Raw genomic sequence first — 24238 nt, forward strand, 5'->3', positions numbered from 1 at the left:
ATCAATGTTGCTAATTACCGAAAATATCAAGCTAGAGCCAGATGAAACATGTCAAAAAGCACCAACCAGTCTTGTCTTAAAATTCCCAACCAAGCAAACCAAATCCTAAATGTCAACTACTACCAACAAAACATTTTTTCTTTTCATTTTAAATACACACAGAAATGTCTTGAGATACCTTTGAGATTGCCATCTTAAATAGCATCTGTTCTAAGCGTCTAGCAACAGTCATATACTTGGCCTTTGATGCATCATCAGCCGGACATGGTTTATATTGCTGTAACGTATTTAAACTAGAATATATGGAGGAATTAGATCAATGGGATCTGTTAGAATTATTCCACCCACATGAAGTAACCATTAAAAAAAAAGTATCAAGGCTTACACAAGCTTTCGCATGTACTCTCTTGAGTTTCAACATATCTGAAGTGGATACTGAGTCATTTGATGCTAAAGGAGCTTTCTCCACCGTACTGTTTTCGATTTTTAAACCAGACAGGGCATGTACATTAGCTTGTTGCTCAAGGTAGGTGTTGGCTGGCATGCGCTGAGGATCTCTGTCCTTGTGATCACTCCGTAGATTCTTGCAGGTTCGTGCAATACTTAGAAACAGGAGCCGTCTCTGTTGTTTTCGGAAGTTGAGAGCCCTTTCTGTTGATTTTGGAGCCACCACCACCACCACCACCAACCCAAATCGAGATAGATCTCTGAACTGAAACAATAAAGAGTTACTAGTGGTTACGATGAACTATTCTCCAAAACGCACAAGACTCTATATATGTTGCACGCCTAAAACTCATGGCAAAGTCAAACTAGGATGAGAAATCGTGGAAAGATATGAATACTTTTTCTTTGGTTTGTACCAACACTGATTGAATCAGTCTTACTTTTTCAGGTTCTACGTTTCTGGTATGATGTGAACCATAGCGTATGTAACCATCCAGCTGTAGACAAAAAAATAATAATAATAATCAGAATGTCATTTAATGAAATAATAGACATTTCAACTATAGGATCATGGACCAATCATGTACTTGTCATGTAGAAATCATATACCGTTACAGCTCCAAATCATCACTAAACTATGCAATGTACTACACCTACTGGTTAATCAATCGGACAGTGATTGGTTTAACCTCTCGGTTAAGACTCATTCAAGACAACTGAATCAATGAAGCTAAAACATATAGATATCAGACATCATAACTATTTTTTGGGGACCAATTCAGATACGGTTTCAATCTTATATACATACACACAATGACACAAATCTCTGTTTGCAACTAAAGACAAAATCTAACAGAAAGAAACCTTCTGTTTGGGTCCAAGGAAGAAGAAGGTGATGAGACAGACAGAAACATCAAAGACAAAAAAAAAGCTGTTTCTCCTTTTCTTTTCTAAATGGTACTGCTGAGTGTAGAAACCGCAGTAGATGAAGAAGCCCCTGACGAGTAAGCATTCGAGTTATCTCTAGTCCCGGTGCTAGACGAGGCATTATCTGAAGAAAGATTCGTGTAGTAGTTGCGTCTGTTCACTTCCTCTTGCTTTTTCTCGACCGGTCCTTTCACTTTCAAGTCCATAAAATCAGAAATCAAACCTGGTCTGGTTATGTTCCTGCTCTCTATATCCTTCTTCTCCCCTGTTAACAGCTTCACCACCGTGGACATACTTGGCCTTAGCTTAGGATTGTCTTGCGTGCACAAAAGACCTATTTTTAGGTACCGGCAAGCTTCCTCTCCGTCAAAGACTCCGTTTAGCCCTGTGTCAACGAGATCCACGAGCTCATTTCGCTCATAAAGATCCCAAGCCTGTGGAAATGCAAGAAAAAAAGTTATATCTCTCAAAGCAAAGAGCTTACAAAAAGAACATAAAAGGCAAGAGACTTTTACTCTTTCTAGAAGATATTGATACCCCTGGGGTAACCGTGTGTTTTTGTTACTTCTTGCACTGACTATCTCCATCAGAAGGACTCCATAGCTGTAAACATCAGCTTTGCGCGTAACCTGTCCCCTAACCGCATACTCTGGCGCTAGATAACCACTGCACAAACCAGATGTTAATTAAGAACCTTTACTTATAGCGAGAATATAAAAAAACGCTTGAAACTCACATTGTACCGGCGACACGAGTGCTGACATGAGTCATGTTCGGCGGCATAAGCTTGGCGAGTCCAAAATCAGCTATCTTGGGAGATAAGTCTCTGTCAAGTAGAATGTTGCTCGCCTTGATATCTCTATGAATAATGTGAGGCCTTACTTCTTCATGAAGAAAGGCAAGACCTTTAGCAACCCCAACGCAGATTCTGGACCGAGTTCTCCAATCAAACTGTATCCCACTCTTAATGTATCCCCCAGCTGAAAAAAAAACATTCGTTCACATTAAAACCCCCCAGAGAAGCTGAGTAAAACAAAGTACGAGAATCACCTAGAAGCGTCATGTCTAGGCTACCGTTCTCCAGATAGTTGTAGACAAGTATCCTGTGATTCCCCTCAACGCAGCATCCATATAACTTAACCAAATTCTCATGCTGTATCTCTGATATGACATTGATCTCAGTCAAGAACTCTTTCACGCCTTGTCTTGACTCAGCGGAAAGGATTTTGATAGCTGCAATCTTTCCATCTTTAAGACGGCCCTAATCATTTGACATTGTTCGAGTTACAAAAAAAAAGGATGAAGAGAGAGGAAGAGCAAGGAAGTGAGTTTACTCATTTTACCTTGTACACAGAGCCAAACCCTCCTTCTCCAATTTTATTCAGGGCGTCGAAATCATCAGTAGCTTGACGAATCTCTTTGTATTTGTAAATCTTTACCTTGATTATCGCTGAGATCTCTGTATGCAAGAAAGATAAACAAACACTAAGTTAAGAGGAAACCAGCAACAAGACTATGCATAGTTAACATTCCAATTCCAAGCTTAAAAGTAGTATATGTTACCTCTATCAACTTGTGAAGGTTCTCCTCCACTCTTATGGCATGAGAAACAGGAGCCCATCATTGTAATAAGACAGACCTGTGAACTGTTGATGCCATCAATTATAATGATTACACACGAAGAAAGAAACGAGACCAGTTCAGAGATTTGAATTCTAACTAGTAAACCAGAGATAAGATCGAATCCAATTACTACTCAATAGAATCTCTATCCAAGTAAGAAACTCCCCAAAGACCTCAGAAGCTAAAGCAACTAAAAAAAAAAGCTGCCGACTTTGAATTTGAGTTTCTTAGGATTGAGAACAAAAACTCGAAACAGACTCAAATAAAACGAAATTCACCGGAAAAAATAGGAAGAAAGAGAAACCCACCTCAGAGAGAGTGATTCGGAGATCGGAGGTTGAAATTGGTATAAAAAAGGCTCTGACTTTACGCGATCAGAGTCGCTCTGTCTCTCTTATTATCCTCGCTGTGTGTGTGTGGATATCAGAGATTAAGGATTTGATGAAATAGAGTAGGAGAGGGAAAGAATGAAGAAGAAGGAAGAAGGGGTCTTTGTAAATCTGAAGCACGCGTCAGTACTATTCCTTGTGCGTTGCTCCGACGACTAAGCAATGCTACAGTCTTTCTTCTCTTTTTGTACTTTTCTTTATTTTATCTCATGTTAAAATTGTCTGTTCTCATAGGACGGCTCGGAGTGAAGCACTCAGACGTATATTCTCACAAAATGGTAGAATTATCGACTGTAAAATCATCTATGTAATGTTCTCATCATTGTAATAGCATAATTAATCAGACGTTAAAAAAAAAAATCGTCTGTTCTATTTGTTTATGTAATAAATTATCGTTTACCCGCCGATCATCTCGCGGAATATTTTTTTAACAGAGTTGTAATTTGTAAAGAAAACCAAAAAAAAAAAAAAAAATCACACTTTTATCCGCTAGGGTTTTTGAAGTTTAGCTCGTGCGTCGCGATAATCGCCAATGGCGAAACCTAGCCGTGGCCGTCGTTCACCTTCCGTCTCTGGGTCTTCATCTCGGTCCAGCTCCAGCTCCAGATCTCGTTCGAGTGGGTCCAGGTCTCTTTCCCGTTCTAGATCGCTCTCTTCTTCTTCGCGGAGCGTGAGCTCAGGGAGTCGTAGTCCTCCACCTCGTGGAAAAAGGTTAGTGCTTTCTTTCGATTTTGGTGATTTTAGCTCTGTTAAGAAGTGGGTTGGATCCAAAATATGGAATTGGAGACTGTGGCATTGAGTATATTTATATTATTATTTTTCTGGGTAATAGCTTATTCGTAGTGTGACGTGAATGTTGTGATCTATCTTTCTCCAAAAGGAGCCTCTTCACCCTCTAAGTAGTCTCCCCACTCATAAACTAGTTTAGAATGTCAATATTGGCAATTAACATCTCTTTCTCTCTGTACATATATGTGTGTGTGTATGAGGTGAGGTGAGAGTTGTGGCTTAGTTAAAAACGTGCGACTACACTAGAGTAGACTATGTGGTACCATTTTAACTAATTGATAGCTTAATTCTGTTGGTATCTCTGCTTGAAAGTCTTGATTGTTTTAATACTTTCCTAAGATCCTCAGTTTTGCTGACTTCTAATTTCAGGAAAGCCGCACCGATTCAAGAATCTCTTGTTCTCCATGTTGATTCTCTTAGCAGGAATGTGAATGAAGGCCATCTCAAAGAAATATTTGGTATGTTGATTGCTTTTCCCATATCCCTTCTTCTTGTTCTGATTTCATTACATGAACTAAGATTTGTAGTATATAGGTCGTTAGGTCCATGGATCATCACTGGCATTATGCTTTTTATATTTTGTTTTGCTGAACAATTTACATGTTAAGTCTTCACAATGTGTGTTAGTAATGGCCTTTTTGTCGTATATTTAGGCAATTATGGTGAAGTTGTACACGTAGAACTTGCGATGGATCGAGCTGTAAGTTTCTCTTTCGCTGTTCTCTGTTGTTTTATGTGATTACTTGTTAAGATTTTTTTTTTCTCTTAATTTCTTTTCATACTAACAGGTTAATCTTCCAAAAGGATATGCTTATGTTGAGTTTAAGGCAAGAGCTGATGCTGAGAAAGCCCTGCTGTTTATGGATGGCGTATGTCTCTTCCCATATATTAACTTAAAATGTTGGCTGAGAAATTATTCATGCTTTTTTTGTTTCCTTACCTCAGGGCCAAATTGATGGAAATGTTGTTAAAGCAAAGTTCACACTACCATCGCGTCAGAAACTATCTCCACCCCCTAAACCTGTCTCAACTGCACCAAAGAGAGAGGCTCCAAAACCTGATAATGCCGCTGCTGGCATTGAGAAAGATCGGCCCATGCGCTCAAGAGAGAGTACGTCTATGTTTTTTTTTTTTGTTATTGCTGTGATATATACTTTATATGGTGTCAATGATTATCATCAATAATGTGATTAGCTTCTCCAAGAAGGCGATCACCACTACCTAGGAGGTTACCTGATTCTCCCCCTCGCCGGAGGCCGAGCCCTCCTATCCGCCGTCGTGGTGATACACCGCCCAGACGCAGGGCAGCATCGCCACCTAGAGGCCGTTCTCCATCTTCTCCACCTCCAAGAAGACAGAGATCTCCTCTAAGGTTAGCTGTAATGGTACCATCTGTTTTATGTGGTGTTTTCAGAATCAATTGCTCACTTTTTATGTGTCAACAGGGGCTCCCCTAGAAGAATCCGCGGCAGTCCTGTTCGAAGACGTTCTCCTCCTCCTCTAAGGCGAAGGTAAATCTATTATACCATTACACCAAGTATGCCCCTAGTGATTGGAGGATAGGAGTAACTTCTTTGTTAGGCTAACGTACTCAGGACATTAGAGCTGAAAAATGTCTGTTTTGTCTTTGAATTGTGCGTTTTCAGGTCACCTCCAAGGAGACTACGCAGTCCTCTCAGAAGATCTCCAATCCGCAGGCGTAGCCGATCCCCAATTCGTAGGCCTGGTCGCTCTCGTTCAAGGTCCATCTCACCCCGCAGGTATGTTTTAACCTCTTTAAAAGTGTTATTAGGGTAGTTGATATCTCCGGGATTTTAGTTACCTGCAGTGGTATGGCTGAGATAGTACACATATGATGATACAAGAGTCATGACATGTTTTTCAGTCTTGCATAATTTACGTGTATACTTAAGTTACTACATTGTGTTATCCTTGTATCTCGGTTTGTGACAAACTGATGCCAAATATGACTTCAGTTATATAGATCTATGTGGAGTCTGTTAGTGGTGTAAATTTGTCTTTGATCGTAAGCAGGGGACGAGGTCCAGCTGGGAGACGTGGGAGGTCATCTTCTTCTTACTCCAGTTCGCCAAGTCCCAGAAGAGTAAGTACCTGATGCAGATCCCTTTTTAGCTATAAAAAATGTTGGTGCCTTGTTGAGTTTGGTGTTTTGATTCTAATCTGTGTGGATTATTAAACTTAACAGATTCCTAGGAAGATTTCGAGGAGCCGCAGTCCTAAGAGGTAAAACACTTTCTTTGCTTAACACTAGTCCTCATCTTAAAGCTGGAAACACTGTAGTCTGCTTTTAGCAAAAAACAAAAAAACACTGTAGTCTGTAGCATGCAGTAGTGTAAAAATGCTCCGCTCTGCTAAGTTATGTGTAGTTAATGTGATTATGATGAAACAAAGATCAGAAGAATTTGTTCAAACATTATGTAAATCTTTTAGCTCTCAAAGTCTAATTACAGAGAATGGGGTTTGTTGGTGCGTAATGTGTAGGCCACTGAGAGGAAAAAGAAGCAGCAGTAACAGCAGTAGCAGCAGCTCACCGCCTCCTCGCAGAACATAACAATGTAATAAAAAAAACATATTATCTCTCGGCTGAAGTTTTGCCAGTGACCAAATGAGAGTTGTGGCTTTTGTAGTTTTTATATTTTGTGCATCTCCAGCTATAGAACTGATTTGGATTTCAGTATAGTCTTATGAGTTAAAGACGAAGAACTGTTTGTTTCTTTTTTCTCACCCGCGTGTTAAAAAGCAAAGAGAACTTGTTGAAATGTAATAAATGGGAAGAACACGATCTTGTTAGGTATTTTTATTTATGTCCCACTCTCAAGTGTTCTTTTTGTTGTTGTTGTTGCTATTTCTCAAGTGGTGAATTGTTTTTCTAGAATCGATTTATCATAATAACATCCAAGTGGTTGATGTAATGTCTTCTCTACAAACGATCGTAGTCATAACTCATCCACTCCATTTATATTAGCAGATCAATTACTGGTTAGTAGCTTTCTGTCTTTGTTATCAAACACACTTTTGACGCATATACTTTTGTTGGACTGTTGCTCATACGATTTGTGATCCATGCAGGTCGTGTCTCAGAATACAGAAGAAACTCAAAGTTGGTGGTTTGATTGTTTTTCACACATCTTCTATTTTTTTTTTTGTAAACACAACGATTTGTCTCAAATATTGACAGAAGTCTCAACTCCAAAAAGATTAGCAAAAGCATGTGTATGAATGAGACTGATATCAAAATCTCAATTGCCCAAAAGTTAGGCCCAAGACAAATCTCTGAGGGATTTAATGTGAAAGCCTATTAACTCATAACCCATTAAAAAAAGCCCATTAACATTAGCTCTTGAAGGCTGATGATCTCAATAAAATTTGTTGTGAAATCATTTAAACTTCCCGGGAACAACACACGAATCAGAGCTGGCCACCTGTCACCGCAAACTCCTGTCTCGTCACGGCGGCGAATCTCGACTACTTCGTAATTTATCCTCCCGCCGTTTCAAGACGCGGCGGTTCTCGACATTGCAATGTTTGAAAAACGTGGAAGAAGAAGGAGAAGGAAGAAAAGTCACAAGCTTGAGTGGACTTTTCTCGCTCTCAGACCATTGGAGCCCAGAAGTTTCTTCCTTTCACGAGAACGGTTTCTCTCAGATCAGTAAGGAAACCACGGGAAGAGCTGTTCACGCGCTATGCGTCAAAGGATTGGTTCGTACGAGTGTTCTGCACATCAACACTTTGATAAACATGTACACGAAGTTCGGCCGAGTCAAACCCGCGCGCCACCTGTTCGACGAAATGCCTGTGAGAAACGAAGCTTCTTGGAACACCATGATGTCGGGGCTTGTCCGTGTTGGAATGTACCGGGAAGGGGTTGGTTTCTTCAAGGAGATGTGTGGTCTTGGTGTTAGGCCAAGTGGGTTTGTGATCGCTAGTTTAGTAACAGCTTGTGGTCGGGGAGGTTGTATGTTTAGTGAAGGGGTTCAAGTTCACGGCTTTGTGGCTAAGTCTGGTTTGATGTCTGATGTTTACGTGAGTACTGCTGTTTTGCATCTATATGGGGTTTATGGGTTGGTTTCGTGTTCGAGGAAAGTCTTTGAGGAGATGCCTGTGAGAAATGTGGTGTCTTGGACTTCGCTGATGGTTGGTTACTCGGATAAGGGTGAGGCGGAGGAAGTGATTGGTATCTATAAAGGTATGAGGGGAGAAGGAGTTGGGTGTAATGAAAATTCGATGTCTTTAGTGATCAGTTCATGTGGGTTGCTTAGAGATGAGTCACTGGGGTGTCAGGTTATCGGACAGGTTATCAAATCAGGACTTGAGAGGAAGCTTGCAGTGGAGAATTCGCTTGTATCTATGTTTGGTAATGTGGGAAAAGTTGACTGTGCAAAGTACATCTTTGATCAAATGTCTGAACGTGACACGATTTCATGGAACTCGATTGCTGCAGCATATGCTCAGAATGGGCACTGTGAGGAATCGCTTTGGGTTTTTCATTTGATGCGTCATGTTCATGATGAAGTGAATTCCACCACCGTGTCAACTCTGTTATCAGTTTTGGGTCATGTAGATCACCAAAAATGGGGTAGGGGAATTCATGCTCTAGTTTTCAAAATGGGGTTTGATTCAGTTGTCTGTGTGTGCAATACTCTTTTGAGAATGTACGCAGGCGCTGGAAGATCAGAAGAAGCTGAGTTGGTGTTTAATCAAATTCCTGCTAAAGATTTGATCTCTTGGAACTCGTTGATGGCTTGTTTTGTCGAGGATGGGAGGAGCTTAGATGCTTTAGGACTTCTCTGCTCGATGATAAGGACCGGAAAATCAGCGAACTATGTGAGTTTTACAAGCGCATTGGCTGCTTGCTTTAGTCCTGAGTTTCTTGGTAAAGGCAGGATCATTCATGGGCTTGTAATGGTCACTGGTTTATTTGACAATCAGATCATTGGTAATGCGTTGGTTTCTATGTACGGAAAGATAGGCAAGATGAGCGAATCCAGACGGGTGCTACTACAGATGCCTAGACGAGATGAAGTAGCTTGGAATGCTCTTATTGGTGGCTATGCTGAGGATGAAGATCCTGACAAGGCACTAGAGACTTTTCGAACTATGAGACTGGAAGGTGTTCCTGCAAATTATATCACAGTAGTAAGTGTTCTTGGTGCTTGCTTAACGCCCGGTGATTTGCTTGAACGTGGGAAGCCATTACACGCCTACATAGTTTCTGCTGGATTCGAATCGGATGAACACGTGAAAAACTCGCTTATCACTATGTACGCGAAATGTGGTGATTTAAGCTCGAGTCATGACCTGTTTAATAGATTAGACAATAGGAATATCATCACGTGGAATGCTATGCTTGCGGCTAATGCTCACCAAGGTCATGGAGAAGAGGTGCTAAAACTTGTTTCCAAGATGAGAAGCTTTGGGTTGAGTCTAGACCAGTTTAGTTTCTCTGAGGGACTTTCTGCTGCTGCGAAGCTAGCGGTCCTAGAGGAAGGCCAACAGCTTCATGGTTTAGCTGTGAAACTCGGGTTTGAACAAGACTGTTTCATCTTCAACGCTGCTGCAGACATGTACAACAAATGCGGTGAAGTAGACGAAGCTGTGAAAATGCTTCCACCATCTGTCAATAGATCACTTCCCTCGTGGAACATACTGATATCAGCTTTTGGAAGACACGGCTACTTCGAGAAAGTGTGTGAGACTTTCCATGAGATGCTGGAAAGTGGAGTCAAACCAGGCCATGTCACATTTGTCTCTCTTCTTACCGCTTGTAGCCATGGAGGATTAGTAGACCAAGGCCTTGCGTACTACGACATGATCGCTAGAGATTTCGGTATTAAACCGGCCATTGAACATTGTGTTTGTGTGATTGATCTTCTTGGGAGATCAGGGAGGTTAGCAGAAGCTGAAACCTTTATATCTAATATGCCAATGAAGCCAAACGACCTCGTATGGCGTAGCTTGCTAGCTTCCTGCAAAATCCATGGAGATTTGGACCGTGGGAGAAGAGCAGCGGAACATCTCTCGAAGCTTGAACCAGAGGATGATTCTGTTTACGTCTTGTCTTCGAACATGTTTGCAACAACAGGGAGATGGGAAGATGTGGAGAATGTGAGAAACCAAATGGGTTTCAAGAACATCAAGAAGAAACAAGCTTGCAGTTGGGTGAAACAAAGGGACAGAGTGAGTACGTTTGGTATCGGAGACAGAACTCATCCGCAAACACTGGAGATATACGAGAAGCTAGAAGACATCAAGAAGCTGATCAAAGAATCTGGGTATGTAGCGGATACAAGCGGGGCGTTGCAAGACACAGATGAGGAACAGAAAGAGCAGAATCTTTGGAATCATAGCGAAAGACTAGCTCTTGCTTACGCGTTGATGAGTACACCTGAAGGTTGTACGGTTAGAATCTTTAAGAACCTTCGCATATGCAGTGATTGCCACTCTGTTTACAAGTTTGTTAGTAAAGTTGTAGGACGTAGAATCGTTTTAAGAGATCAGTATCGGTTTCACCATTTTGAGAGTGGTATGTGTTCTTGTAAGGATTACTGGTGACAGAGGACCTTAATTACAGTATAGCTTACAGAATTATTTGATTGTTTTTTTTTTTTACCTTTTTAGTATAGTGTGAAGGGTTTGTGACAGTGAATCGAAAATAATACAACCTCAAACTGAATCAGTCATTCTTTTGAAGTAAATTGATTAATGCAGATTGTTAAAATAGTTAAATGTATCTAGTTAGCCACACAAGGCCGCGTGGCCTAATGGATAAGGCGCTCGCCTCCGGAGCGGGAGATTGTGGGTTCGAGTCCCACCGTGGTCGTTTTTATATGTTTTTTTTCTTATGTTTTCCTAATCGTTATTATTTTCACTCTGATCTTGTGCAACATTCACAAAGCAAAGATGGGATCAAGCTATGTTTCAATTTGACATTTAATCAGTGAAACCACTCTGCAAGTTAGACGTTCATCAAGCAATGCTATATGTCTGGATTAGAAAAAATCCCCTTCTATCATGTCTAACTTTTATACTACATATTTTTGATGTCTTTAAACTCTTAAACAAATTTTGGCGTTTAAACATAATGTCTCATGAGCCTTACTTAACTCATGACCAGCCATGAATTTGACTACGATTGATTATAAAGATAATTACTTTAATTATTTACAAATGTTTATACTATTAAAACATGATTACAGCTAAAAATGATAATATTTTGTTTGTTGGTAGTGAACACCTCTCATTCTCAGCACTAAACAAATGGAATTAATGCATCACAAATCACAATGAATCATATGCTCTGTATCACGCCAAGTTCTTGTAGTTAGTTTTGCACTGCGATTAAACTAGAATTATTTGAATCAAAGACTGATCAACCAGTTAACACATGCACATTTTTTTTACCATTACATCAAATGAAGCTAAAACAGTATAATTCATCATCAACCAATAATGTGTTCCTTTGTCAAATTCTTAGACTCTTCCTCATCCATAGTGTCACATAAAACACTTCCTCTAGTCTCCGGCAATCCAACCACAAACAATCCAAATAACCCTATGACCAAACCAAACATACCATACGACCAAAACTGATTTTCCCGACCAGCCGCAACCATCACGGGACTAAAAACACCGCCAAACACCAACGCTTGCCTCACCATCGCAAGCGCCGAGTTCCTCACACACGTCGGAAACAGCTCGATCGTGTAGATAAGGGTCATGTTAAACGCAGTACACGCGCTAAAAAACGAAACCAGCTCTAACACAATCTGTAACGACCCTATTTGTTGTCCTAGCGACGCGATTAGGACGCTAGAGATCCCGCTTAGAGCTGTGAACCCGATCAAAGCCTCTCTTCGCTTGATTGTATTCATGAAGAAAAACGTTATTAAAAACGCTGGGAGTTCAGACAAGGCGTTGAACACAACGCCTAAGTAAAGATTAAAGTTAAGATTCGATAATGTTAACGGCATACCGTAGTAAACCATACCAATACCGAATCCAACCGCCATAACCGCTAATAACCTCCTAAGCGACCACGGTTTCTTCACCAAGATCCTTAACGCGTCGTAAACGTCAGGGTTTGATGAGTCTTGTACATCCAGACATAAGTCCGAGAAGCTCATAGTGATAGCGTTTGAACCAATGCTTTGAAGAATCGAGACTGCTTCCTCTTTACGACCTTTTACTATAAGCCACCTAGGAGACTCCCAGACGAAAAACCGAACTAAAACGCAGTAGAGTAGCGTTGGAATCGATGTCCATACGTAGAGATACCTCCAAGAGTTTCCGTTATTTATATAACCTAATAACGGAAGCGTTAAGAACCCTAACGTGAAGCACAAGAAACCCATCGCACCGACTTGTCCACGCCATTTTTTACCGACTAGCTCAGTCGATAGAACTAGCGCGCATGTCCCCACCGTGGCACGACCGAACCCGTTCAAGAATCTCAAGAAGGCGTAGACCCAAATGCTCGTCGAGAAAGCTGTTAACATCGAAGAGAGAGACATTATCAGACACGACAAGAAGAGCATGTTTTTACGACCGAGGGATGAGTCAGCGAGGGTGGACAGAGCTAGGCCACCGACTAAACAGCCGAGGAAGAAGGAGCTTGCGGGCAATCCCTTCACGAGCGAGCCGGCACATTGTAGCCCCCACTCGGATATTGTTGACACGTGTGGGTTAAAGTCCCAAGACCAGGTTTGGTTCGGTAAGGTGCAGAGGTTGGAGGACGAGTTGCATCGGTCCGAGTCGAGGCAGTGCCACGTGGGCTGTGAGTCGGTGAAGACGGTGATGAATGTTTGCTGAGCGTCGAAGACCCAAGCGAATGAGACTAGAGCAGCTTGGAGAAACTGTGCCCACCCGAAGTTTCCGATGCACTGCTCGATGGTTTCGTCGAGGGATCTTGGTGGTGGAAGCTTTGACTCGGACGAGTTGGAATCGGAGAGAAGCGGCTGAGTCGAGTCGGCCATATGGAAGAAGCGTGGGGTTTGTTTTGTTCCTTTTTATGTTTAGTTTGATTTGCATGTACGTGATCTATATATGGAAAGGGTAAGATGCAATTTGAGCGTATATATTAATATATGTATACATGAATATAATTACGTCATTCCATATTAGAAGTTACTAATAAAAAAACAATGAGATGTGTTGATTAACACATTACAACGTATAATATTTGGATGCACTATATGTTCATGACTAGGATCCAGCAGGATATGTCTGCATGTTGTAGGTGTTTCTAAACATAATTTTGAAAAAGAATATCATGAAAGTTGATATTTTAACAACTTACAAGAGTTTCTCCAAAAGTTGATATTTTAAAATAATTTTATTTTGTTAACTTTAATTTTATGAAAAAATTAAAAAGAGAAATGATATTTGAGATTTTCATGAGTATTTTAAAAGATTTCATATGAAAACTGGTTTTAGTGTCATATAAATAGTTTTAAAAAGAGAAATGATATTTGACAAAAGGTACCTTTTTTCAAATGAAAACTTCTACTCTCATCTTAATCATGGGCACGATATCACGATGACCCGAAAGTTTTTAGTGTCATATAGATAGTTTATGAAAGAATCCAACTAATGTTTTCGGTTTACGTTAATTTTGTTATTATGATAGTTTAGAAGAATTTTTGATGGGAGCTACAAATCGACAGTAAAATATTCATATTATTTTTTATATGAAAAGTTAATTTTTTATTTAGATTGATGATCTCATGATAACATAAAACGGCGGTAGTATTTTAATGAATTATTCTCAGTTAATGGAAATGGTATTGACAAAATTTTACATTATTGGTTTGAATTCTTGATCAATCACTATAAAATGTAAAATGTTGTTAGTAAAAGAAAGAAAAAAACTTCTCAAACACACATAAATGATGATGCTCATAGCTCCTCAGGCCAACCAAAACAGAACAAAATTTGTTTGTCCACAACTTACAAAAGAGAAAATAACAAAACTTCTATGATGTTGAGGATGGTGTTTAACTCAAATCACACACGATACGTAATTTAATTAGATGATGTTGAAGATGGCTTAATTTTTTGGACCTTCGCGCCGCTAATTGACTGTGATTATACACTATAATTACTGGATTTTGGTCTCCACTTCTTATTGTTTATCTTTGATGTGGCTGTGTAAGAAACACCGGTTCATTTGATCATCTTCATATGAATATAAATTCATTATTTTCAACGAATAATCTCATTGTAAGACGAGTACAAAATTATGTAACCACCGTATATTCTTATGTTACAATAATTACCAAGTTGCGCTAGTTGCTGCACCTGGACAAGATAAGCTTAATCTTTTGCTTGACAGGTAGTGGCGGACTGACTAAAGAGAGATGGGATCACATGACACATCTTATAGATGTATGCAAAATACATGAAGTGTTAGCAGCACTTTTGGTTAAAGTTAACATATTGAACACAAAAAACCAGCGTTTGACTGTTGTCCTAACCCCAATTTTTTTTCTATTGTTGGATTCGCCACTGATAGCAGAGAACATGGGAGAAGGATGTCTTTTGGAATGTATATGGTCTGGTTATTTGGAAGCTTACGTAATCTTTACATATTTTAAAGTAAATAAATCTTTAAATAAATATACAAATTCATGGGAGGCATAGTTTTGTTTCATTGTATACAATTATATATATGAACGCACTTGTTGTAAAAACACCAAAAGGTTATATTACAAGCAATTTTCGATTTTAGTAATTTTATCCGCTTTTAATGAGGAACACTAGATATAAATCTTGAGAGAAAAAAAAAGTGGAATAAGTTAATGGCATGGAGTAATCAAAGCATAATCACGTAAAATCAGTAAATACAAACCCCTCAAAATCTAACAAAAACAATAAAACATTGAGAATATTTTCTAAAAAATATATATTCTTCGATTTACAATAAATCTAAGCTTCTTTTACAGAATTTCTGTTTTTTTTTACCGCACTAATCCCTGAAGAATGCTCCAAACCGAATCAAGAAAATGGATCCAAAAACGTTGTTTTGTTTACCAGAAGGAGATGCCTTGTTTAATCCACTCAACACCATGTTTATTCAAATGGCTTGCATTCTCGTCTTCTCTCAGTTCTTCTATCTCTTCCTTAAACCCTGTGGCCAAGCCGGTCCCGTTGCTCAGATTCTCGTAAGTTTATATTCACCAAGAGTAACGTGCAAGAAACATTTATATATTTATATTTTAGAAACTAACGTTTTGTTTGCTGTATTCAGGCAGGGATTGTGTTGAGTTTGCTCACAATAATCCAAAAAGTTCACGACTTCTTTCTACAAAAAGAGTCAGCAAGCTACTACATATTTTTCTCGTTCCTTTTACGAACATGTTTCATGTTCTTGATCGGTCTCGAACTCGATCTTGACTTTATAAAACGAAACTTGAAAAACTCCATTCTCATAACCTTTGGCACATTACTATCTTGTGGAATAATCTGGATCCCTTTCCTGTGGTTCCTCGTCCACTTCCTTCACATCAAACAAGACTTCTTAACGTTTTACCTAGCCTTCCTCGTTACCTTATCCAACACGGCATCTCCTGTAGTCATCCGCTCGATCATCGATTGGAAACTCCACACGTCCGAGATCGGACGGCTAGCAATCTCCTGCGGATTGTTCATCGAGATAACCAACATATTCGTTTACACCTTTGTCATCTCTTACATCTCAGGGACAATGAGTGGCGATATCTTTGGCTACATATTCGCCACAGGAGTTATCATACTGATCAATAGATTCTTAGCTGCATGGCTCCCGAAACGAAACCCTAAAGAGAAGTACCTCTCTAAAGCTGAAACGCTCGCATTCTTCATACTTATTTTAATAATCGCGGCGACCATCGAGTCCAGCAACATAAACTCCACGGTGTTCGTGTTTTTCATCGGATTGTTGTTTCCGAGAGAAGGCAAGACTTACAGAACGTTGATCAACCGGCTGAGTTACCCTATTCACGAGTTTGTTCTTCCGGTTTACTTCGGTTATATTGGGTTTAGATTCAGCGTCAGCTCGTTAACCAGACGCCATTACCTGGTTCTTGGTATGACGGTGGCTCTAAGCATCATAGGGAAGCTTCTTGGAGTTTTATTCGCTTGTTCTTTCCTTAAGATCCCAAAGAAGTATTGGCTTTTCTTGTCTACTGTTCTGTCCGTAAAAGGTCACATGGGTCTGGTTCTCCTGGACTCTAACTTGGCTTACAAGGTATTGCATTTTAGTTACTAGCACAACCGGATAAAACATTCGTCTTAATCTAATTTCTTTAAAAACTATTTGATTGCATTGTCGATTCTGAACGCAGCCGGATGAAACATTCGTTTTACTATTATAGAGATCACATGGTCTTTAAATTTTTTAAAAAAATTAAGATTAACCTAAAAAAAATATTTATGGTTACTTCGGTTCATAACTTTTCTATTTACTGATTCTTTCTCTCTATCTCTGTGTGTAGAAATGGTTTACTCCGGTCATACATGATATGTTCGTTGCGTCATTGGTGATCACGACTTTGTTGAGCGGAGTACTATCGTCATTGTTACTTTGGACGCAAGAAAAGGGTTTCTCCCACCAAAAAACATCGCTTGAGTTCCACGACACCAAAGACGAGCTACGAGTGTTGACTTGCGTCTACGGTGTGCGTCAAGCTCGTGGACTAATCTCTTTAGTCTCTGCTCTACACGGAGCGTCTTCTTCTCTCTTCACGCCTTATCTCATGCACCTCATACCCCTCCCGAAGAAGCGGAAAACTGAGCTGTTGTACCACGAGCTAGACGAAGATGGAGTGAACGCCATCGGCGGAGACGATGAGTTTGGGACCAACGAAGGACTGGAGATCAATGACTCGATAGATTCTTTCACTAGAGACAGAAAGATCATGATCCGGCAAGTGAAACTCGTGGCGCAGATGGAGAACATGCACGAAGAGATCTGTGATGGTACCGAAGATCTTCGCGTTTCGATAGTATTTCTTCCTTTCCATAAACACCAGAGGATCGATGGGAAAACTACAAACGACGGGGAAGTGTTTAGGGATATGAACAGGAAGGTTCTAAAGCAAGCACCGTGTTCGGTCGGAATCTTTGTGGATAGAAACATAACCGGGTTTCATCAGCTTCACGGGTTTGAATCGGTACAACACGTTGCTGCATTGTTCTTTGGTGGTCCTGATGATCGTGAGGCTCTTTCGTTGTGTCATTGGCTTACTAGTAACTCTCAGATTCATCTCACTATCATACAGTTTGTTGCGGATGACTCAAAGGTGGAGAAAGTTGTTGGAGACACGGTGACTAAAGAAAACAATGATGTGTTATTGGAGATTGTTGGTGAAGATCACACCAAAGATGAAATTGATCGAATTTTCTTAGAAGAATTTTACAACAGGTTTGATACTTCTCCATTTTCGAATGATCTCTTCTTATTGCTACTCTACTTCCATGAGCCGGTTTTGGGCACAACCGGATGAAACATTCCATTTAGCCGTAAATTTTTAAAAGTGGCATAGCTCAAAATTATCAATTTTAAATTTTTTTAATTAACTTAAATATGTTTATGGCCATCTAAGTTTCAGATTCGGTCATGGTTTTTGTGAAGACTCAGTTTCTACCAGAAAGATTGCATGTTTCATTAACCGGACTTGTGTTTGGTTTGTTTTTTGATAGATTTGTAACGACGGGGCAAGTTGGATTCATAGAGAAGCGAGTAAGCAACGGAACACAAACACTAACGATCTTGAGAGAGATAGGAGAGATGTATTCACTGTTTGTAGTAGGAAAAAACAGAGGAGATAGCCCAATGACGTCGGGGATGAACGATTGGGAAGAGTGTCCGGAGCTAGGAACGGTCGGAGATTTCTTGGCTTCATCGAATATGGATGTAAATGCTTCTGTATTAGTAGTTCAAAGATATAGACAGTCTTTTGATAGCTTTGTAGATGAATAACAAACATTCTTTAGTTTTATACACCAGTACTTCCAGTTTATTAGATTTTTTTTTTTGCATCATCACGATTTCGAAACACATGAACAGAAGAGTATATAAGCTTAATATTTAAATTTTAAAGGCTAATTCAAGACCGACATCACCACTGTTACACCATTTTCAATGTCTAATTTTTACTCAATCCATTTCATATTAATTGTCACAAAATTATATAGTAAACTAATATATCCTTATTTAATGTAGGATTAATTAACTGAAAGTTGTTTAAATAAAAGCTTATTGGTTATTCAAAGAGGTAAAAAAATAAATTTAATGCATAAAATTACATTGGAATTATAGAATGATATTTATTTTGAAACAAAAAAAATAAACATAAAATGAAATTTATTATGAAACAGAAGAATTATTTACTTCTGAAAAAAATGAACGTATTTTTTATTGTTGCATATCAAGAAAAAATAATTCATATGTATAGGTTTGTTTATAAAATGCAAGGTTGTTTTCACTGGAGATTTAAGCATTGAGTAAATTTCCTTTGCACTTGCGCAGTAAATGAAGAAGGTCTATGGAAACCAGACCCAAAAAAGTAAATAATAATGTTTATTTATTTGAGAATTATAGGTTAATGGGCTTAGTTATTGGGCCTAATTTGTCCCAGGTCCGATACGGATCGGATAACGAGAGTAGCCTAGTCTTACATTAAATGAGTATAAACCAAAGGGAGAAAATCGTAAATTTCACTAAGCTCCATTTCAAAATCTATAGAAGCGGACTCGTCGCTGCTTTGGCCTATCGGGAAAGTTGCAACGGTAAAACTCTCTCGTCGAGTCCTCAGGAAAGAGCAAGCGGAAGATCTGGAGATTTAAAGGAGAATGGCGTTCGCTAAGGTAACTTATTTTCTTGAAAATTCTAGGTTTAGTCAAGATTTTGGTTTAGTAACGAATTAGGGTTGTTACTACGCTCTTTGGAGATGAGTTTGAGATGGAGGGCATGTTCCTGTTTTCTTTGTAGGCACCACGGCTAAGTAAAGATGATATCTTTGGAAATCGAGGTAAGAGGAGTTATCTTTATCCTCTGTTGCTTGGTGAATCATGTTCAGCCTTAAGACTAATGCTTTACTACTGAAACAGCAGCGGTGACAAGGAGTTTCAAATTCTATTCAGATAATCAAAAGACTGATCCAGCTTGTAAAGTGTAAGTGCATCTCTTGAAGAAGTTTTTTTTTTTCTTCTTTTCCATTTTTCAATTAATACTATTGCTGACTTGCTGTTTATGCAGAGCTGTTGCAAACAAGACTCGTGTTCCTTTAAGGTTTGTGGTTTTGTTTTTCACAATTTTCTCTCTCTCTCTCTCCCTCTTACATCTATTAACTGATGAGTTTACTAGTGCATCTTTGGCTTTGATCATTACGAATGTTGAGATATTAAATCTTCTGCTTTTACATTGTTTAGGAAAAAAACTGTGACAGTTAGCAGTGGAGCAACTTCTAACACAAACAAGACGAAGGTTTCTCCTTCTCTCTTTTCATGAGTTCAATGGATTTTAGGATCTTATGCAATTATTTAACATGTAAAAATGCGTTTTTGTTCTGATTGAAAAGAAGGGAAATTCAGGAATCACAGGCCAGGACAAAAGCAGTAACGAAAATTTCGGTAAGCTTATAGCGGAGAGTTATCATTACATTTTCCGGGATGTAGTTTTGAAAGTTCACTCACAAGTTTTCTCTCGTTTCCAGAGGAAAATACCAAGGTCACAAGAAAAGTATTGGCTGATTTAAGTAATCTTGCTGGGAACACTTTAAGGCCAACACTGTCTGGCAATAATACGGTGTAAGTTTTCTTAACTGAAAGGGTTTCTTGTCCTCATTTTTCGTGGATCAGAGTGGTTATTGCCCACTGTCTTCTTAATCAAACTGATTCTATGTTTCGGAAGAATATCCTTTTATAGTTATTGATTGTACTGATTTTATATCATGGTCTAAAAAATTATTCTATTGAATATGCAACAATGCAGGAAATGGAAGGGTGTCAAGTGTTCAAATCCGCAAAGGTATGCAGTAATCATTAGCTGCTGCTATAGGCATCACATACCTACAGTAGCGTTGAACCTGTACATTTGGATTAGTAGCTTCTCTGCATCAAGTGTATTTTTCTAAGAAATGAAAGCCTTTGCTTTTGAAGCCTTTTTGTCAATAAATTGTGCTCTTCCATTTTCTTTCATCCATTTTCGTTTTAATTAATTTGGTCAATAAGCTTTTGGAGAAAGAATCCGCACAGTTCCATGTATAAACTATCTCATTTTTAGACAATGAGTTTAAGATGCTGCTCTAACTGAACTTTCTGTGTGTAGGATTTCAGTTGGTACTACCAGAAGCAATGATACTTCACTGAAAAAACCTACCAAGGTACAACAACTGTTTTGCCAATATAGGCGTATATTTTCAAATAACCATGACTAGATGCAGGTGGAAGTTATAATATTAATCAGAGTATCACAGTTAAGATGTATGCATATGGGTTTGATTAATCAAAATACCAGATGTTGTTATCTCCTTCATTCTTCTTGCAAGCCTTGATTCTAGTATTTCTTCTGATACAGGTGAACGAGAGTAAAAGAGTAACTGAAGTTGGAAACAATGGCATTAATAAGACAGGTGAATTCGTAAAATGTTATGTTTGTTTTCATGTTTATAGCTTGAGTTGGTGTTTACCATTTTATCTAAATTTTGGTCGATTTATCTTACATGTTAGATCACAAAATCATCAAAAACAGAACTCTGAGCTTTGGATCAACTGCTGGTGGAACAAGGTACATTTATACTAATCGCATGCCTAGTAGAATATCCCCTTCCAGTTTAGTTTTTAGAATATTTTCGAGAAGTAAAATATAATCTTGTTATACCACACATTACCCATCGATATGCTGAAGCCCTCATCAAGTGACCTCTTGTTCATTCAGCATAGGAAAATCATCTCTTATCTGCTGAGAATAACTCAATATCTTTCAGTGGTTAACTTTCTTGATTTGTTTGTGCTTGCAGAAAATCTTTACCAGTTTTTAAAAGAACAAGCCTCACAGACAAGACCACAAAGAAGGTTGTCGTTAATATACTTATGATATTGGTATTTTCTTACAGTCAGAATACCTGACTTAAGTTGACATGACTCTACTCACTTTCATTGGTTCTGATTGCTTCCTTTTTCGTGCAGGAAAATGTCTCAAGCTTAGATTCAAAACAATCGGGTCAAGGTCCAGGTAACATGGATTTCTTTTCTAAACTTCCCATGTGATGAAAATTTGTTTGTTAAAGCTGGAATGTGATTGGTTCGGTATCTCATATGAGTGCGGTTGCTTTGTTTCAGCCAGTAAAGTCGGCAACAGAGCCCTCCCTCAGCTAAGCAGCACCAGAAGTTGTACTGGGAGAACCCGGACAAGTGTGGGATCTATACCATCGTAAGTAAATATGCTTGTTTCTGACTTCATCATTAAAGAAGTGAATCCGGTGCTTCTCATCTTTGAAAACCAGAAAATTGTTTTTTTCTTTTAATCATTTGCCAGCAGCATCCTGAGATATACGCTGCTAAGTTCATTTTCTTTGCTTGGTCAGGGACCTCAACAACCAGAGTAAGAACAACGTTCGTATCCGAAGGAAATCTATCAAGGTAATATACCTTAACTCCCTTCTTTTCTATGTATGCAAGTGGTGGTTCCTGCTCATAAAAAGTCAACACTGTTTGAAGCTATCTCAACATTTTTTTCCTTGCTATCATCATTGGACTGCTAGCTCAGTCTTTTCTCTCTTGTTGTTCTGATCATTTCATGTGCCAATAGTCACAGACATATTGAGATTTTTTTGTTTAGTAAATATCTGATACGTTTTCTCTGTCACTCAAGATCCAGACAACTCTCAAGACCTCGCTGCAAAACCGTAGTCCTCTTAAGAAGCCCCCGGTCGGCAGAAGTAAATCAGGATCTATTTCTTCAATCCCTTCTACTGAAGAAGCCGCTTCGTCATCGTCAATTCCGGAAGAGGCTGAAAGAAAAGGTCTAAAAGAAGATACTCAAGAAGGGAGTTCAGCCAATGAAAAAACAGACCCAGTGACGAAAGTGTTGGATGTTACAGCGAGGCCAAAATCAAAACGTAGAAAGTCTTTCACGTCTCTACTAGTTACTGGATCGAAGGTTCACAAATCTCCCAGCTAATGTCTTCCATGTGAATTCCTTTTTTTCTCTACTGTTGCTAATTTGGTAACTTTACTTGCAGTTCGATGGGAAGAACGATGAACCTGAACAGCAAGAAAAACTTCCTAGCATTGATGATGAGTCCAATCAGCTGGAAGTTGCAGAATACGTGGACGACATATATCAGTTCTATTGGACTTCTGAGGTAATCCACTTGTTCCACATGCATGAAACTGTAGCTATATTCTATTTAAGCTTTAACTTGAAATGGTGTTGCAGGCGTTAAATCCAGCTTTGGGATACTACTTGTCAACTCAGACAAAAGTTAGTCCAGTTACGCGTGGAATTTTGATCAACTGGCTTATCGAAGTGAGTGCAGTTTCGATCGTTTTGATTTCAACTTGATATTTTCCCTACTCGGTTTTTGAATCCTATATCTCGCTAATTGACTACTTGTTTGCAGGTTCATTTCAAATTTCATTTAATGCATGAGACTCTCTACCTCACAATGAATTTACTGGATCGTTACCTCTCCCAAGTTGCAGTACAGAAAAATGAGATGCAGTTGATTGGTCTTACTGCACTCTTACTGGCATCTAAGTACGAGGACTATTGGCATCCTAGGGTAAGTGACAATGATCCTGAAAGCCAAAACCTCTCCTCAACTTTATATGGATTCAAACTGAAATTTCCAGAATCTATGGTGTTTGTTCATGTTGCAGATCAAAGATTTGATTAGCATCTCCGCAGAATCATACACAAGACAACAAATCTTGGGAATGGTATAAATAAACTAACTAAACGTTGTTCATCACAGCATGATTTAACATTTTTTTTTTGCTTTCAGGAGAGGATTATGCTTAAACAGTTACAGTTCCGTTTGAATGAAGCGACCCCTTACGTTTTCATGTTGAGGTTTCTAAAAGCTGCTCGATCAAACAAGAAGGTATGCGCAAAACTTGCATCAAATAAGCTAAAATCAAACATGCAAGTCTAGGCAGACATTTAATACTACTGTTTTGTCAGCTTGAACAACTCGCTTTCTACCTGATTGAGCTGTGCTTGGTTGAGTATGAAGCCTTGAAGTTCAAGCCATCACTGCTCTGCGCATCAGCCATCTATGTAGCCCGCTGCACTCTGCGTATGACTCCAGTCTGGACCCCGCTCCTAAACAATCATACCCACTACAATGTCTCTCAAATGAAGTAAGTAGGATCTCTTTAGTATCACCATCTAGCTGATCACTTCGATGCTTACATTGGTTAAGTTCCTCATATACAATTTGTTTTTTTTATCACAGGGACTGTTCTGACATGATCCTAAGGTTCCATAAAGCTGCGAAGACAGGAAAACTGAGGGTCACTTATGACAAGTACATGAGTCCAGATCGAAGTAACATCGCACTCTTGAAACCCTTGGATAAGCTTCCTCTCTAAGTCGAACTCTATAAAAGCCATGGCGTGTCTCGCCAATCTAAAGGTATGTTCAGGTAGCTTGAAACTAGTGTTCTATTAGCTTTCTTTACTGGAACTGATCTTGTTCATGCGTACTCTGAAATTGCAGGGAGTCACATCTACATGGACTATAGCCAGTTATTAAAAAAGGCTAATGGTGATTCTTGATTAGGTGTGATGGTTTTCTGTGTGCTTAACAATGCTTTACTGTTTAAAATGATCATAAAGATAAAACTCCGATGTATTGACAAATTTTATAAAGTTCTGGAATAACATTGCACTTATATGATTCCTAAGAAGCTAAAAGTCAACCACATCTACTCGTGTAATATATTTTGAGCTTATGAGGGAAATTGAAGGCCAAGTTATCGACTTAATGCTCATTAATTTTGCCAGTACAGTCGAGTTTATACCGAGAAGTGCCTTGAAACTCTCCTTCAGCTTCCCAT

The 24238-nt window shown here is 39.0% G+C and overlaps 6 protein-coding genes and 1 non-coding gene across 10 annotated transcripts; 5 read left to right on the forward strand and 2 right to left on the reverse strand.

Annotated features, from left to right (window-relative positions):
* Window positions 1-1168: 1168 nt before the first annotated feature.
* LOC103835994 (cold-responsive protein kinase 1) lies at window positions 1169-3572 on the reverse strand. Of its 2 annotated transcripts, none has more exons than XM_009112200.3 (7): window positions 3306-3572; window positions 2938-3020; window positions 2718-2833; window positions 2425-2635; window positions 2111-2354; window positions 1890-2040; window positions 1169-1808 (listed from the first exon to the last, which is right to left on the reverse strand). In XM_009112200.3, exons 2-7 carry the CDS (start codon window positions 2996-2998, stop codon window positions 1398-1400), a joined length of 1194 nt encoding a protein of 397 aa, XP_009110448.1. In that variant the 5' UTR covers window positions 2999-3020; window positions 3306-3572; the 3' UTR covers window positions 1169-1397. The 2 variants fall into 2 exon arrangements, with proteins under 2 accessions (XP_009110448.1, XP_009110447.1); XM_009112199.3 differs by having other exon boundaries at window positions 2938-3013; window positions 3306-3546.
* Window positions 3573-3647: 75 nt separating this feature from the next.
* On the forward strand, window positions 3648-6986 carry LOC103835996 (serine/arginine-rich splicing factor SR45). The gene is made up of 11 exons (XM_009112201.3): window positions 3648-4097; window positions 4545-4633; window positions 4829-4875; window positions 4964-5044; window positions 5121-5286; window positions 5370-5547; window positions 5621-5686; window positions 5822-5935; window positions 6210-6279; window positions 6382-6419; window positions 6678-6986. Exons 1-11 carry the CDS (start codon window positions 3919-3921, stop codon window positions 6745-6747), a joined length of 1098 nt encoding a protein of 365 aa, XP_009110449.1. The 5' UTR covers window positions 3648-3918; the 3' UTR covers window positions 6748-6986.
* A 65-nt stretch (window positions 6987-7051) lies between these two features.
* On the forward strand, window positions 7052-10805 carry LOC103835997 (pentatricopeptide repeat-containing protein At3g24000, mitochondrial). The gene is made up of 2 exons (XM_009112202.3): window positions 7052-7175; window positions 7266-10805. The coding sequence occupies exon 2, from the start codon at window positions 7935-7937 to the stop codon at window positions 10746-10748; it is 2814 nt and encodes a 937-aa protein (XP_009110450.1). The 5' UTR covers window positions 7052-7175; window positions 7266-7934; the 3' UTR covers window positions 10749-10805.
* A 138-nt stretch (window positions 10806-10943) lies between these two features.
* Window positions 10944-11016, forward strand: TRNAR-CCG. Its single transcript has one exon. It is a non-coding gene; the product is annotated as a tRNA-Arg (tRNA).
* Window positions 11017-11565: 549 nt separating this feature from the next.
* LOC103835998 (organic cation/carnitine transporter 3) lies at window positions 11566-13217 on the reverse strand. Its single transcript, XM_009112203.2, has one exon. It carries the CDS (start codon window positions 13166-13168, stop codon window positions 11636-11638), a length of 1533 nt encoding a protein of 510 aa, XP_009110451.1. The 5' UTR covers window positions 13169-13217; the 3' UTR covers window positions 11566-11635.
* Window positions 13218-15169: 1952 nt separating this feature from the next.
* On the forward strand, window positions 15170-19465 carry LOC103835999 (cation/H(+) antiporter 1). Its single transcript, XM_009112205.3, has 7 exons — window positions 15170-15355; window positions 15442-16419; window positions 16667-17595; window positions 17874-19040; window positions 19165-19204; window positions 19287-19347; window positions 19432-19465. The coding sequence occupies exons 1-4, from the start codon at window positions 15197-15199 to the stop codon at window positions 18151-18153; spliced, it is 2346 nt and encodes a 781-aa protein (XP_009110453.1). The 5' UTR covers window positions 15170-15196; the 3' UTR covers window positions 18154-19040; window positions 19165-19204; window positions 19287-19347; window positions 19432-19465.
* On the forward strand, window positions 18894-24161 carry LOC103836000 (putative cyclin-B3-1). 3 transcript variants are annotated; one of them, XM_009112206.3, is made up of 24 exons: window positions 18894-19040; window positions 19165-19204; window positions 19284-19347; window positions 19432-19464; window positions 19605-19659; window positions 19754-19805; window positions 19889-19982; window positions 20167-20202; window positions 20503-20557; window positions 20752-20806; window positions 20904-20961; window positions 21194-21248; window positions 21363-21408; window positions 21516-21606; window positions 21761-21815; window positions 22048-22335; window positions 22418-22540; window positions 22615-22704; window positions 22799-22960; window positions 23058-23117; window positions 23183-23281; window positions 23362-23540; window positions 23636-23814; window positions 23899-24161. In XM_009112206.3, the coding sequence occupies exons 1-23, from the start codon at window positions 19026-19028 to the stop codon at window positions 23769-23771; spliced, it is 1941 nt and encodes a 646-aa protein (XP_009110454.1). In that variant the 5' UTR covers window positions 18894-19025; the 3' UTR covers window positions 23772-23814; window positions 23899-24161. The 3 variants fall into 3 exon arrangements, with proteins under 3 accessions (XP_009110454.1, XP_009110456.1, XP_009110455.1); XM_009112208.3 differs by having other exon boundaries at window positions 22054-22335; XM_009112207.3 differs by having other exon boundaries at window positions 18902-19040; window positions 19287-19347.
* Window positions 24162-24238: the final 77 nt, after the last annotated feature.

The sequence above is a fragment of the Brassica rapa genome, chromosome A08 (genome assembly GCF_000309985.2).
Source record: "Brassica rapa cultivar Chiifu-401-42 chromosome A08, CAAS_Brap_v3.01, whole genome shotgun sequence".
NCBI lineage: Eukaryota > Viridiplantae > Streptophyta > Magnoliopsida > Brassicales > Brassicaceae > Brassica > Brassica rapa.

Excerpts from the sequence above, each read along its gene's own strand:
- LOC103835994 (XM_009112200.3), bottom strand. The coding sequence starts at position 2,998 with ATGATGGGCTCCTGTTTCTCATGCCATAAGAGTGGAGGAGAACCTTCA. Across the intron at positions 2,355-2,424 it reads CCTAGACATGACGCTTCTAG|CTGGGGGATACATTAAGAGT; the intron begins GTGATTCTCGTA and ends TTTTTTTTTCAG. Across the intron at positions 1,809-1,889 it reads ATCAATATCTTCTAGAAAGA|GCTTGGGATCTTTATGAGCG; the intron begins GTAAAAGTCTCT and ends GCATTTCCACAG.
- LOC103835996 (XM_009112201.3), top strand. The coding sequence starts at position 3,919 with ATGGCGAAACCTAGCCGTGGCCGTCGTTCACCTTCCGTCTCTGGGTCT. Across the intron at positions 4,634-4,828 it reads CCATCTCAAAGAAATATTTG|GCAATTATGGTGAAGTTGTA; the intron begins GTATGTTGATTG and ends TCGTATATTTAG. Across the intron at positions 6,420-6,677 it reads AGGAGCCGCAGTCCTAAGAG|GCCACTGAGAGGAAAAAGAA; the intron begins GTAAAACACTTT and ends CGTAATGTGTAG.
- LOC103835997 (XM_009112202.3), top strand. The coding sequence starts at position 7,935 with ATGTACACGAAGTTCGGCCGAGTCAAACCCGCGCGCCACCTGTTCGAC.
- LOC103835998 (XM_009112203.2), bottom strand. The coding sequence starts at position 13,168 with ATGGCCGACTCGACTCAGCCGCTTCTCTCCGATTCCAACTCGTCCGAG.
- LOC103835999 (XM_009112205.3), top strand. The coding sequence starts at position 15,197 with ATGGATCCAAAAACGTTGTTTTGTTTACCAGAAGGAGATGCCTTGTTT. Across the intron at positions 15,356-15,441 it reads GTCCCGTTGCTCAGATTCTC|GCAGGGATTGTGTTGAGTTT; the intron begins GTAAGTTTATAT and ends TGCTGTATTCAG. Across the intron at positions 16,420-16,666 it reads ACTCTAACTTGGCTTACAAG|AAATGGTTTACTCCGGTCAT; the intron begins GTATTGCATTTT and ends CTCTGTGTGTAG.
- LOC103836000 (XM_009112206.3), top strand. Across the intron at positions 19,205-19,283 it reads TGATATCTTTGGAAATCGAG|CAGCGGTGACAAGGAGTTTC; the intron begins GTAAGAGGAGTT and ends CTACTGAAACAG. Across the intron at positions 20,807-20,903 it reads CAATGGCATTAATAAGACAG|ATCACAAAATCATCAAAAAC; the intron begins GTGAATTCGTAA and ends CTTACATGTTAG.